At 38.6% G+C, this 14,842-nt stretch overlaps 2 protein-coding genes across 3 annotated transcripts in view; both read left to right on the plus strand.

The window, feature by feature from the left end:
• Positions 1 to 10,444, plus strand: part of katnbl1 (katanin p80 subunit B-like 1) — a 34,562-nt gene extending 24,118 nt beyond the window's left edge. The window contains exons 5-11 of one of the 2 annotated variants that reach the window (XM_043697970.1): positions 1,648 to 1,763; positions 1,983 to 2,033; positions 2,116 to 2,205; positions 6,471 to 6,575; positions 7,212 to 7,305; positions 8,350 to 8,386; positions 9,756 to 10,444. In XM_043697970.1, coding sequence (XP_043553905.1) covers positions 1,648 to 1,763; positions 1,983 to 2,033; positions 2,116 to 2,205; positions 6,471 to 6,575; positions 7,212 to 7,305; positions 8,350 to 8,382 — 489 coding nt within the window. In that variant the 3' untranslated portion in view covers positions 8,383 to 8,386; positions 9,756 to 10,444. The remainder of the gene's footprint in view (positions 1 to 1,647; positions 1,764 to 1,982; positions 2,034 to 2,115; positions 2,206 to 6,470; positions 6,576 to 7,211; positions 7,306 to 8,349; positions 8,387 to 9,755) is intronic. The other variant, XM_043697969.1, reaches the window with a different exon arrangement.
• The window catches only part of LOC122554006 (fibrinogen-like protein 1-like protein), a 6,893-nt gene continuing 2,324 nt past the window's right edge, over positions 10,274 to 14,842 (plus strand). Inside the window, exons 1-2 of the mRNA XM_043698492.1 lie at positions 10,274 to 10,295; positions 11,627 to 11,740. Of these exons, the coding sequence (XP_043554427.1) occupies positions 10,274 to 10,295; positions 11,627 to 11,740 (136 nt within the window). The remainder of the gene's footprint in view (positions 10,296 to 11,626; positions 11,741 to 14,842) is intronic.

Here is a 14,842-nt window from a genome sequence, read left to right on the forward strand (position 1 = left end):
TAGGGAAAGGTGCTAGGAGTGGGGTGTAGACTGGTGGCGGGGGGTGGTGGTATAGACCTGATGAGGGAGTTGCGGAGGGAATGGTCTTTTTGGAACGCTGATAGGGTGTGGTGGGAAATATATCTCTGGTGGTGGAAGTGGCGGAGGATGATACGTTGTATGTGGAGGGTGGAAGGTGAGGACCAGGGAGGGGTTCTGTCCTTGTTGCGTTGGGAGGGGTGGGGTTCAAGGACAGCAGTGCATGAAGTGGAGGAGATGTGCTGGAGGGCACCTTCAACCATGTGGGAAGGGAAGTTGTGATCGTTGAAGACAGGGGCCATCTGGGACTTAAAGATGGAATTGGTTATCCTGGGATCGCATGCAGCAAAGGCAGAGGAATTGGGAAGAAGGGATGGTATTTTTACAGGCGGTAGGGTGTAAGGAGGTATAGTCTAAGTAGCTGTGGGCTTGTAGTATATGTCCGTGGTTAGTCACTTGCTAGAGACGGTGATGGAGTGGTCCAGGAAGGGAGGGAGGTTTCAGAGATGATCCAGGTGAATTTGAGGTCACGGTGGAAAGTGTTGGTAAAGTTGGTGAACTGTTCAACCACCTCGTGGGAGCACGAGGCAGTGCCCATGCAGTCATCAATGTAGTGGAGGAACAGGTGGAGGTGGTGCCGATATAACTGTAGAAGATGGACTGTTCCATGTTTTTCTGCGTTGCAACGATGGCTACTTCCAAAAAGTAGTAAAGCACTTTGAGCAGAATGTGAAACGTGCCGAGTAACTGCAAGGTCATTATTTTAATTAGCCACTTTTGCTGATCCATGACTGGATGTCAGGTGCACATCTGGTCTTTTAACTCTTTATTCTAATATTAATGATTTTTTTGTACAATCCGCACACAGTATTCTCTGTTCCATATTTTGCCCCTAAAGAACAAATGGTAAGTAGCTCATTTCTCATTTACTAATATGAATTTCTTTGTTTGTGGTTCTGTTTCCCCCCCCCAAGATGGTGGGAGCATCTTAAAGTGAATGCTTCTTCCACAAACACTGCAACTTGGCCAAAGGAGAGGTGTGGACAACTCTGGAGGCAGTGATCAGCATCCTTTTTGGCTGAACTGTTATTATTTTTGTTTGCTTCCATTGGGCACAATAGCATCCAAAAACAGCTGATTCATTTTAAAAAAGAGCTATTTCTGTTTATATGATGAAGTCTAATTTGTAGCTTCGTTAATACTGGCATAAATATTGCAGAGTTGCTTCTTGTAATGTCCTTGCAGTATAAATCAATAGCTGTTTCCAACAGTAATTAATCATCAGTTAATATGTATTGCATGTGTCATGCAGGAAGGAGGAAGTTGCGAAGCTTCAAAACAGCTGAGATTTTTTTAAAAAATGATATTAATGCCAAATGCTTATAAGTGCTCTTGGGTAACTTAGCACAGGAGTGGCTTCAGTGTCTGCATTAATATAGTGATTATAGCAATGCTCTTAAGCCTTTTTAAAATTTTAACATGTATTCCTAACCTTAAAAGGAATGGAAGTACCACAGAATTGAATAGATAATGGGAGCCAAGGAAAGTATTGAAGTGTAGTTAGCAACATAGAAATTAACTGTTTTTACTACCTAACTCTCTTCTTGTTTGGTTCTGTTAATACCACAGATTTCGAAGGATCATGCTACAATGACACAAGTACTGTTTGGTAGAAACCTAAGACTGAACGTAGCTCTGACATTTTGGCAAAAAAGTGCAAGTGAGCTGGTAGCTTATCTGGTCAGGTAATAATCATATTTAGCATTGTACTAAATCTATTTTATGTAAGTCATTGTTACAAATTCTATCATAAACTTCTTTATTGCAATATATATAGTTAAATTGAATGCAAACTATTTTGGAAAAGCAGATAGAAAGCTTCCATTTTATTTGTTATTATGCATCATTGCTTGACAATTTGTCTTAGTTTGTGATATGATGTTGAATCTTTTTGTCATCTGTAGGATACATGACATTGCTGTTACTGCAGATTGTCTACCAGTGCTTACAAAAAGGTAATATTAAAATAACTTTTTTTCCATCTATAGTTAATACTTTTGTCAAATATTCTTTAATGCTCTTTATTTTTGCTTATAGTCTAGAGGAAGAAAAACAAAGCATCTCCATAGGTTGTTGTGTTGACCTCTTACCACTAGTGCAAGAGTTATTAAGAAGCAGATATGAAGAGTAAGTATTATGAGATTACAGAAGCTACTTTACTGTGCTTTAGGAACCTAATATCCTAGATCATAGTGAGTCATTGTATTGAATAGCATACGTGCAATTAAAGGAAAGCTAGACGAGCACATGGGGGAGAAAGTATTGGAAGATTTCAGTTATGGAATTAGATGAAGGGACAAAGTCTTGAGTGGGACATAAACTCTGTCAGAATGGCCTGGTTCTGTCCTGTGTGGCGTTTTTGTGTTGCCCTCGGTAGTTTTGAAAATTATTTTCACTCTATACAGCTTTTTTGTGGTAATTTGAGAAATTTAGTTTGTACTGCTTTAACATTGTGTACAAGTACAGTAATTGCTGGACCGATATTGCTGGAAAAGTTCAATAGGTCTGACAGCATCTATGAAGGGAAATCAAAGTTAATGTTTATGAAATGTTAACTTTAAGTGCTCCCAATGGCCTTTTGAGCATTGCATTGCAAGCTGGGCAATGGGAAAAGCAGCATGAACAAGGAACAGAAAATTCACAATAAAACCATATCTCCAGCTTAATGAAAAGAGTTATTAGGACAGATTTCTTTCCTACAATTTTGTTGATTCTGCTATCACCTAACCTTTGGATGTAAACCATAGATTAATGGAACTGAAATTGGTTTAAAGTTGTTTTTTTTTAAAAAGGAATACTGGATTTGTTGTCATAGGCTGAGCATGGAACTACAGTGTTAGCGGCCTGAGAACTGTATTAAATTAAGGTAGTTGCCAGCTTGCATTAAGATGACTCTGGTTGCACCTGAACTGGAAGTGCACCAATATCCTGGGCAGGAGGTTTGCTTGAGCTTTTTGGGAGGGTTTAAACTAGATTGGCAGGGGAATGGGAACTGGAGATATGGATCAGATTATGGAGTTGGTAATGAACAGCCAGATACAGTATGCAGAGAGTCTGTGAAGAGGAATAGGCACTTGATAGGGCAAAGGTTCGGTCAGTGTGATGGATTGAAGTGTGTCTGTTTTAATGCAAGAAGTATCAGGAATAAGAGTAATGAACTTAGAGCATGATTAGTATTTGGAACTATGATGTTGTGGCCAATATGGAGACTTGGATATCATTGGCAAGAATGGTTGTTGGATGTTCCAGGGTTTAGATGTTTCGAAAGGAATAGTGGGGAGGTAAAAGAGGTGGAGGAGTACATTGCTAATCAGGGATAGTATCACAGCCACAGAAAGGGGGGTGTCAACAAGGGTTTGTCTACAGAGTCAGTATGAGTGGAAGTCAGAAACCGGAAATGAGCAATCACTTTATTGGGAGTTTTCTACAGACCCTCCAATAGCAACACAGGCATGGTGGAGCAGATTGGGAGACAGATTTTGGAAAGGTGCAGAAGTAACAGTTGTTGTTATGTGTAACTTTTAACTCCCCAAATATTGATTGGAACCTTCTTAGTTCAAATACTTTGGATGGAGCAGTTTTTGTCAGGTGTGTCCAGGAATGGTTCCTGACTCCATATGTAGATATGGCCTACTAGTCGGCCTACTGGATTTGGTGCTTGGCAACAAACTAGGCAAGGTGTCAGATCTCTCGGTGGGAGAGCATTTAGGTGATAGTGATCACAACATACTGACTTTTACTATACTCCTGGAGAGAAATAGGAGCAGATGTTATGGGGAAGTGTTTAATTGGGCAGTGGGAATTACAATGCTATTAGGCAGGAACTAGACTATCTAAATTGGTACAGATGTTCTCAGGGAAATGCACATCAGAAATGTAAAGGTTGTTTAGGAAGCACTTGCTAATAGTGCTGAACAGGTGTGTGCCGCTGGGGCAAGGAAGGGATGGTAGGTTGGGTGACAAGGATAGTGGAACATCTAGTTAAGAGGAAGAGGGAATGTTACTTAAAGTTGAGGAGGCAAGGATCAGACAGGTCTCTAGAGGGTTCCAAGGTAGCCAGGAAGAAACTGAAGAATGGACTTAGGAGAGCTAGAAGGGGGCTGGAAGAGAGTAGGATAAAGGAAAGCCCTAAGGCGTTCTACACATGTGAGGAACAAGAGAATGACCAGAGTGAGGGTAGGGCCAATCCAGGATAGTGGAGGGAACTCGCGCCTGGAGTCAAAGGAAGTAAGGGACATCCTTAATGAATACTTTGCTTCAGTATCCACTACTGAGAGAGGGACCTTGACACACTGAGGGCAACGTGAAACAGACTAATATACTTGAACAGATTGAAAATTTTGAAAGTCATAAGGATAGATAAATCCCCGGGCCTGAAGGGATATACCCTGGGTTACTACGGGAAGCAAGGGAAGAGATTGCTGCACCATTGGTGATGATCTTTGTGTCCTCACTGTCCACTGGAGTAGTGCCAGATGATTGGAGGGTGGCAAATGTTATTTCCTTGTTCAAGAAAGAGAATAGGGATAATCCTTGGAATTAAAGACCAGTCAGCCTCCTGTCTGTGGTGGGTCAAGTATTGGAGAGGATTCTGAGAGAAAGGAATTATGATTACTTGGAAAACCATAGTTGGATTAGAGATAGTTAGCATGGCTTTGTGAGAGGGAAGTCGTGTCTCACAGTCATTATTAAATTCTTTGAGGATGTGACAGATCACATTGAAGGTAGAGCGGTGGATATGGTTTACATGAATTTTAGCAAGGCATTTTATAAGGTTCCCCATGGTAGGCTCATTCAGAAAGTAAGAAGGTATGGGATACAGGGAAATTTTGGCTTTCTGGATACAGAATTGCCTGGCCCATAGAAGATAGTGGATGGGAGTAGACGGAAAGTATTCAACCTGGACCTTGGTGACCAGTGGTGTTCTGCAGGGGTCAGTTCTGGGACCTCTGCACTTTGTGATTTTTATAAATGACTTGGATGAAGAAGTGCAAAGATGGTTTAATAAGTTTGACGATGACATGAAAATGGTGGAGTGGTAGATAGTATGTCGATTGCAACGGGACATGACAGGCTGCAGAACTGGGCTGATAAGTGGCAGATGGCGTTCAGCCTGGCAAAGGTTGAAGTGATTCCTTTTGGAAGGCTGAATTTGAATGCAGAGTACAGGGTTTAAGGCAAGATTCTTGCAGTGTGGAGGAACAGAGGGATCTTGGAGTCCCATGTTCATAGATCCCTCAGTGTTGCCACCCAAGTTGATAGAGTTGTCATGAAGGCATATGGTGTGTTGGCTTTCATTAGATTGAGTTTAAGAGTTGCGAGGTTATGCTGCAGCTCTATAGAACCCTGGTTAGACTGCACTTAGAATATTGTGTTCAGTTGTGGTTGCCGCATTATCGGAAGGATGTGGAAGCAGAGGGGATGCAGAGAAGATTTACCAGGATGCTGCCTGGACTCGAGAGTATGTCTTATGAAGAAAGGTCAAGGGTGCTAAGGCTTTTCTCATTGAAGCAAAGAAGGATAAGAGGTGCCTAGATAGAAGTGTCCAAGATAATGAGAGGCACAGAGAGAGAGTGGTTAGCCAGAGACTTTTTCCCAGGGCAGAAATGGCTGTCATGAGGGGGCATAATTTTAAGGTTTATGAGAGGAAGGTTTCGGGAAGATTCAGAGATAGGTTCTTTACCCAGAGAGTGGTGAGTGCGTGGAATGCACTGCCAGCCGTGGTGGTAGAGTCAGATACATTAGCGACATTTAAGCGACTCGTGGATAGGCACATGAAAGATAGTACAGTGGAGGATATGTAGGTTAGTCTGATCTTAAGAGTAGGAGAAAAGGTTGGCACATCGAGGGCCCAAGTGTCTGTACTTTGCTGTACTGCTGTATGTTCTATGCTCTCTGTTCTATGTACTTGAAATGGCCTCAGCTGCAACTGAGCTCAGATTGTCATGTGAACGATGAGGTCAAATGAACTTGGAGATGGTTTGCGATTTTTATGCTGATAAAACTGAGTTTCCAAATTAGAGCAGGCTAGATTTTGCATTGATGGTTTAAACCATTGTTCTTTTTTTTAAAACATCTAAGTCTCGTGGTCCTTCCTAATAGACATGGAACGTACCCCTCACGTTTGCACCAATATCAAATCTATTAATTGCTGGCACATTCTTGATATGCAAAATGAGAAAGATTGTCCCCACAAATTTATTTCTTTTTTTTGTATCTGCTTGCTAATGCAATGAAACACATTTCACCCAATGTGTCTGATGCATCCTAACAATTGGAAAGCTTAGACCCAAAACCTTTATTGCGATCACATCATAAAATTCATTGCATAGATTTGTTTGTTTATGACTTGCTGTATTAAACCTTACTTGTAACATTTTCAAATAATGCAGATATCTGATTGTTGGTTTAAACTGGCTCCGAGCTGTCCTTAAGCAATGGTGGCCAGAGCTGTCTGCAAATACTGCAAATAATGATGAAACCCATGTAGAAGATAGGTAAGTGAAATCATATTTTACTTATCAATAAATGTGGAAACTTGTTTTTTAAATATCCCCAAAATGATTGAATGGGATGTTATTGGGTAGGACATAATAGCTTATTTCTTCAGTTGGCCAAGAGAAATTTCTATCTCATAACTCCTTACCGCTACATCAAAAATCTTTCAATTCAGTCTTAAAATTACAATGATCCAGCCTCTCCTTTCTCTTATTGTTCTAATTTCTACTGAATGCCTTATTAGAAAAAAAAAGAGTCTCCAGTCATCTGGACTGCAATTATATGTGATCAATTTGTTGTACAGAATAAGGACTGAAATGATTGTATTGGTCACTGATAATTTGATGCTTTTCTTTGCTCTATTGATCTGATCCAGGTTAACAAACTCAGGTTATGTCCACCTCAATGACTTTCAACCTACTTTTATTGTGCACAAAAGTAAAGTAGTTAACTCACTGCAAAATGATGAGTACTCCAAAAATAAAAAATAATTCATGTTATTTATTTGAGAGGTAGGGATTTCTGTTGCATTTCATATTTTTTAGAGTAGTATTTCCTAAACTCTTGCACCCTGATGAAATTACTTTCTAGGCAGCTTGAAAGTTAATATTAATCTTTTGAAATACTTATTCTAGAAACGTAAAGGTTTTGAAAGATCAGCTACGACAACTACGGGAGCAAGGCTTTCAATTATCTTCAGTTCCAGGGTATACTGGAAAAGTAGCTAAGGTAAGAACTGTTTAATCAGTTCTTCTTTTAATCACTCAATTATTCTGCCTCCACACTCCTGGGGAAAAAAAATCTGCCTAGATTTTGCAATCAGTGGCAAAAGTTTCTCTTTCCAATTAGTCTTGCTGTTAGCTGCTGACAAGCCTCTGCTGAACTTTTAAGTGGCATTTGCAACTTTTGAGCTCATTTTCTGCACATCAATCTCTCTCATCTGTTTCTGAACTGGGAAAGAAACAGCAAGACTCTTGAACCTTGAGGTATTCCCAGGGGCAGACAGAATCTAAACCAGGCACTTTAAGTGCAATTTAAATTGCATACAAAAAAAAACACGGTGGTGGGGGGAGAAAGGGTGGGGTTAGGAGTGCATGTGTAGCAAGCGATACTACAAAGTAGACAAACATTTTTCTCTTAAATCCCAACACTAGATCCTGAAGGAATGAATCTCTGAACATGTAAAACTTCTATTGCCACCACACAGTTATGACTTACTACATTAAAAATTCACCTAGACCTGAGTCTGCAAGACTTTTTATGGCATTTTAGTTCGCCCAATCACAACTTCAAATTTAAATGGATTTCGGTGCCAAGGATTGTTGCAGCGCACGTCTTGCAAGCATCAAGATTTTAGTATTAACTGCATATACAAGTACCAGACATTGTTATTATTGAGCAAATTGTACAACAGTGAATAATCATACCCTCATTGTTATTTCTATTGCAAAACCTTGGACAATATTCTATTGCTTCTGCAGAATTTACTTTTGGTGGTAGAATTAACAAAGTGATGAACCAAATCATTGTTAACATGGTTAACAAACTGCATTCTGTGGCCACATGTGCTGGTGTTTTTGATTTTATTCTCACTTCATTTGATTGTTAAAGGGAATTACAACTGGCGTATACTTCCACTGTTTTTAAATGCTATTTTATAGGTTCAAGCTTACCTTTCTGAAAATTTAAGTTAGTCTTTAATCCATAAAGAAATAAGCGAAAATGTTATGATTCCCTTTTCATTCCACATACCACTTTCTCATTTCCCTTCAGAATATCAGGCATAAGACATCTAGCTTTTTTTAGAAAGGTAAGATAAGTCTAAATTAAATCATTTGGCTCTAATTCTGCTAAACTTTCTAGAAAAACTATTTCCATTTTCATCAGCTTAAAATCTTGTCCTGCTCTATACCATTCAGAAAATGGGGGAAAAGAAATTATAAGAACTTTACCTACTTGCATTTGCAATTCAAAACAACAAGAACTTATAATTTGCTTCCTCTACATGCAGCGCAGTGGCTCAGTCGTTAACGCTGCTGCCTCGTAGTGCCAAGGACCTGGGTGTGATTCCGCCCTCTGATGACTATATGGAATTTTGCATTCTCCTTGTGTTTGTGTGGGTTTCCTCCGGGTGCTCTGGTTTCCTTCCACAGTCTGAAAACGTGCCGGTTAGGTGGATTGGCCGTACTAAATTGCCCATAGTGTCCAGGGGTATGCAGGCTAGGTGGATTAGCCATGGGCAATGAATGCAGGGTTCCGGGGGTGTGGAGGGGCGGGGGATGTTGGGTTGGTGAGTGCGTCTGGGTGGAATGCTCTTTGAAGGGTCAATGTAGACTCAATGGGCCGAATAGCTTTCTTCCACACCATATGGATTTTTTTAAAAATGTCGTCATTGTTATAGATTTCCATTCTTTTATTGCCCTAAAATATGTCTGTTAACCTATATGATGTGTGCATCTGCTACATGGGTACATGCCAATGACCTCTGTATGTTGACATTATTGTTGCTTCCTTGCAATTGGTATCAGAGTATATGTGAATATCTTCAGTTGTCCTTTTTTCTTTCCCCAGTGAAAGTGAAAAGATATTTAACTCCTCAATATGGAGTATCTGATTTAGTAGCTTATTTGGTTGCAGCGCCTTGTGTTTTCATACATTTTGATTGGGTTGACACTTTGACAGCTGTCGAGAATAGACATTAAAGGGAAAAATAAATTTATTGAGCTTTTTATTTCAAATTTCTTTAATGCAGTTCTAAAGCTGTCGTGACAAAAGTGATTTCATAATTTGTCATCAAAATAATTTGTTTTGTTTAATGATTGAACCTCCATATGTTGACCATGTAATTATACTTGTCAAACATATTGTTTGACAGAGTAGTTGTGAATGATGGTTAAGTGAAAGCCTTTTCCCAGCAGACAAGTATTATAAAATAGACAAGTTTCAATTGTTTGAGAGTCCTTTTCACAACTTTGCTATGTTTTGCCAAGATTCCCAATAATATTTGTCAGTTGCTGATGTAGATAATCAAACTTTGTGTTTTGGTGACATGCAGCAACCTCCAAATCTTTTAATTTTGGATAGAATGCAAGTTTTGTTGGTTTCAATCTAATAGTAAGTCGTCTTGACTCATGTTAGCGATGTTTTAACGAGCTGAAATTTTTATTTTGTTTCTGCAGAGTGTGGGAACCTACCTGGAGCAATTGTACTAAATATATGCAGTATCCAGGGGACTTCATTTTTTCAAGTACTATCAGCAGTTGAAAGCTGCTTTGCAACATCATTTCAACCTCCTTGTTTGTTAAAATATTCGGGAGACCAACACTGCAGAAAGTGATCAAAGTAGGCTCAGCACAAAGTTGGTTGCAAATTATGTTCGAAACCACTATTGAACCCAATGAAGCTACTTCACATTGAAGTGGTTTATTCGCCAAGAGGCATATCCTCGACTCTGTGAGCTGATGATGTGACACTGTTTTGCGTTCCAGATTCATGTAGCCTAACTTGGACAGGAGAAGGTCTGTGTTCTTCAATATTGTCAGACTGGTGCCAATCAACTGCACTGAAATGCTGCTTCAGTGCTCTTGGACACTATGAATGTATTTTCTGTATATTTGATTCAAGGTTGTAAAATTTGCATATGACTGTGCAACAATAATAAGTTATAATTTCAGTAAAGAAAGCACCATAGTAGAGCATGCAGCTGTTTACTAATATCAGTAAGGTGACCTTAACAAAATGTGCATAGCACTGTATTCTTTTAATTGAAACATTAAAGTAGACATTTCTTGTGACTTTGCACTTAAATAAAAAATGCTATGTCTTTACATAGTACTCAGTGATGACTTGTGCATCAATTTCTTTTTAGTGAGTTTATTCAATGAAATGTGGTTTGGATTTCTGTTTTGTTACAGTTTTCTTTCTGCTTTTGCTTTCCTGTTGAAAAGAACTGCCCAATTATAGGTAAATATTTAAAGTACTGTTGCAAAAACATGAAGTGATTAACACAGGGTTGATAATAGTACAAACTTTTTTGGATTTTATGGAGATATGGCTAACATTCTAGGACCAGATTGAATCTATTAAAGATGATAAGACAGGTCATAAATAAGAATATTAAAAGATGGGAAAATAGCTTCTGACAGTACCAAACATCCCAAGTTATGTCATCTCAATCTGAACTCCTCCAACTGTGGAAGCATTTTCTAAGTCTATGTTTATAACACTATTTATTCTTAAATATTTCAGTTGGTTCACCCTTCATTTCACATTCATGTAGAGAAATGTCTGACATGCCTGTCTAGACGTATATGAGAGTTGAAGGAATAGAAAATGTAGGGCTTATTCAGAACGGATATCAGGATGTTGTTCTGTAGGAGAATAACTTGCATTTATATAGTGCCTTTCTTACGCACTCTTTCTGTGAAGCATATTGATACATTTAATGAAGTGCTTTTGAAGATTGTTGTAATGTAGGGAGTGGGTAGCCAATTTGCACACAGCAAGATCCTACAACAGTAATGTGATAACCAGATAATTTGTTGGTTGAGGAATAAGACCGAGAGCTTCCTTGCTGCTCTTTGAAATGGTACCACAGAATCTTTTATGTCTTCTTGAGGTTGTAAGCTGAACTTCCATTTAATTATTCATTCAGATGATAGCTCTGTCAGTGTAGTACTGTCTTGTTTTGCACAAAGTGTCAACCTAGGTTATAGATTCTGGAGTGTGATTTGGAACCTCACCCTTCTGATTCTGTAATCAATAAAGACTCCTGGATATAGTGCTATTGGTGGACATCCTACAATAATTTAAAAACTAAGAGTTCTAAATCTTAGATTTATTCATCCAGAATAATTCAAAGGTGGGCCAAATACCATTGCATGGGATCAGGCAACTTGGTATGTCTGCACGAATTTTTACCCATTAATAGTAAGAAAACATGGTTATGAAAGGAAATAGGAATTTAAGAAATATTTCAAAGGCAAAAAAATCACTGGATCAAAAGAATGTATGTGCAATTTGAATTTTTGTTCGTTTGTAACATTGGTAGGTACTGAACTGACCCTGAAGGAATTTGATATGTTCTTGGAGGAGGAAGCTGAGTCTTGTTACAAGGAGTTACAAGTTAGTTACTTTTTCCTTATTGATATCTTATATATGTCTTGTACTTCTTTATGAGGACTTTGCAGTGGACACATTCTTAACCAATGTTATCAATAGACGGAGCAGATTGATGTCCGTGTCAAGTAGCTTTTTCCCTCCCTCTGGTTTTATCCACACGAGTTATAACTTTGGTCTAGTAGCTACACTATTCAGGACTGAGGTCAACAGTGATGCTATCAAGCCACCCTTGATTTGGCAAACCCAGAGTACATTTTGTACCCTTCCTATTTTCAGTGCTTCCAAATACTGTAAGATTTGCTCTCTGGTCACTTGTCAATTCTAAAAGAATTGCACAGTAGAACAAAAAGCTAATCACTCTCAACAAGTAAGGTAAAAACAACATTGCTTATAACAAAGAACAAAGAAAATTCCAGCACAGGAACAGGCCCTTCGGCCCTCCAAGCCTGCACTGATCCCGAATCTCTATCTAAACCTGTCACCTATTTTCTAAAGATCTGTATTCCTTTGCTCCCTGCCCATTCATGTATCTGTCTAGATACATCTGAAATGACGCTATCGTTCCCGCCTCTACCACCTCCACTGGCAATGTGTTCCAGATCCCCATCACCCTCTGCGTAAAGAACTTTCCATGCATGTCTCCCCTAAACCTTTCTCCTCTCACTTTGAATTCATGGCCCCGAGTAATTAAGTTCTGCACTCTGGGGAAAAAGCTTCTTGCTATCCACCCTGCCTCTACCCCTCATGATTTTGTTGACCTCAATCAGGTCCCCCCTCAACCTCTGTCTTTCTAATGAAAATAATCCTAATCTATTCAACCTATCGTTATAGCTAGCACCCTCCATACCAGGCAACATCCTGGTGAACCTCCTCTGCATCCTCTCCAAAGAATGTGGCGACCAGAACTGTACACAATATTCCAAATGCAGCCAAACCAAAGTCCTATACAACTGCCAACTCTTGTACTTGATATCCTATCCAATGAAGGGAAGCATGCCATATGCCTTCTTGACCACTTTACTGACCTGTGCTGCCACCTTCAGGGAACAATGGACCTAAACACCCAGATATCTCTATACATCAATTTTCCCCAAAGGTGTTGTCGAGGTGGCTGGCATAGATCAACTGAAATGTGAGCTAAAGGTTATTCTGATACAGCGAGGGGTAATTGGGAAGAGATGCATGAGGAACATTAACTTTGGAATGGATCAGATGGACTAAAAATGGTCTGTTGATGTGGTGTACATTCTGTACTATTTGTACCATTTTCTCCTTCATATTCCAAGCTAACCTTTGGTGCAGGTGCACTATTTTTTTTCTGAAAAGCAGGGTGTAATCAAGTAACTTAGTTTGAAATGAGATTTTAGCTGGAGGCATATTTGCCAAACAAGAATTTGATAGTCAGTGGTTGCTCTTAAGGACCGAAACAAATTCTACATAGTTGCATAAGTTATTTTCGCAGTCCAGTATTTGAAATAAAGAAAAGATTATTTTTCTTCAAATATACTTGAATTCCTGTGTAATTTGATGAAATCACTTTTATAGGTTCACATACTATTGAATATTTTAAAGGTTTTTTGAAGTGACAAAGTTGAAGTGATTTTATTTTTGCCAACTCTGGTAGAAACTAAGAATAAATAGCCCCAGAAGAGATCAGATAACAAACTAGTAGTAGTAATTGACTTTAGGAGAGTGATCAGTCAACATTAGAGTTAGTGAAAATATTAATTGACCTCCCTCATACAGTGAAAGAGCAACATATTTCTCTGCACGTGAAATAGTGCCTCTGTTCTTCATGTAACATGCTTTGTAATAAATGGGAAGCTGAAAGAGAATTTGGCTGTAACTTGATTGTTTAATCATTGGTAAAATGCATCATTTTTGATCCATTAAGTTCTGGTAATATTTATTCTGAAAATGGAATGCTTTGATATATTAACCATGAAATATTAAGGCCAAAAATGATTTCATAGTTTGGAAAGTTACCAATTCTCATGCTATGAACTGAACTAACAACAAGTTATAAATATGCTAATATATGTAGAAAAGTTACTTTTGATATTCATAGAGCTATGCAGTGCACCATTGTGAAATGTGGTAATTAGCTGAAAATCCTAATTTGGATAGAAAAGCATTGTAGAGGGAAGTCTACATAAATATTGTTCATATTTATTTTTAGGTGTTTTCAGGCAGGCTTAAACTGAAACCCGCTAATCTACAGAAGTAAATACAAATGTTACTGCAGCATCCTAAGAAAGTTCTATGGAGTACAGTTAGTTATCGCTAAATATTCTCACGCAATTTTAAATAAAAAATTCTATATTGAGATTAGTTGTTCTGAATGTTTTACAAAATGAGATATTTCATCAATGATGAAACATAGTACAAAATGTCTGTTGTTCTACCAGATTTGATGTACAAATCCCAGACTCATGCAAAGAATAGTCATGGAGTCATGCAGCATGGAAACATCCTTTGGTCCAATTCATCCATGCCGAGCAAGTTTCCCAAAATAAACTCGTCCCACTTGCCTGCGTTTGGTCCATATCCTTCTAAAACCTTTCTAATCATGTACCTGTCCAAATGTCTTTTTAAATGTTGTAACTGTACCTGCATATACCACTTCCTCTGGCAGTTCATTCCACATACACATTTCACCCTCTGTGAGAAAAAGTTGCCCCTCTGGTCCCTTTCAAATCTTTCACCTTTATTTTTAAAAATATACCCTCTAGTTTTGAACTCCTCCAGCCCCACCCCAACCCAGACTTTTGCTGTTCGCCTTAGCTATGCTCCTCATGATTTTGTAAACCTCTATAACGTCACCCCTCAACCTTCTACACTCCAGGGGAAAAGTCTCAGCCTATCCTTACAGCTCAAATCTTCTTGTATTGGTAGAGCATCTTGGTAAATCTTTTCTGAACCCTTTCCAATTTAATAATATCATTCCAATAGCAGGCAACTTAGAGATATTAGCCAAAACTGAAATCATACAAGTTGCATTATATGTGCTTATTTTACAAGTGATAAAAGCAGGATGTATTCATGATTATACCCCAATAGTTTGTATAAACTGTTTATGTCCCCTTTATTAACACAAAGCAAATTCTAGTATTCTGTGTGGTAAGGCATCTTCACATGTGATAAT

The sequence above is a fragment of the Chiloscyllium plagiosum genome, chromosome 10 (assembly GCF_004010195.1).
Source record: "Chiloscyllium plagiosum isolate BGI_BamShark_2017 chromosome 10, ASM401019v2, whole genome shotgun sequence".
Classification (NCBI taxonomy): domain Eukaryota; kingdom Metazoa; phylum Chordata; class Chondrichthyes; order Orectolobiformes; family Hemiscylliidae; genus Chiloscyllium; species Chiloscyllium plagiosum.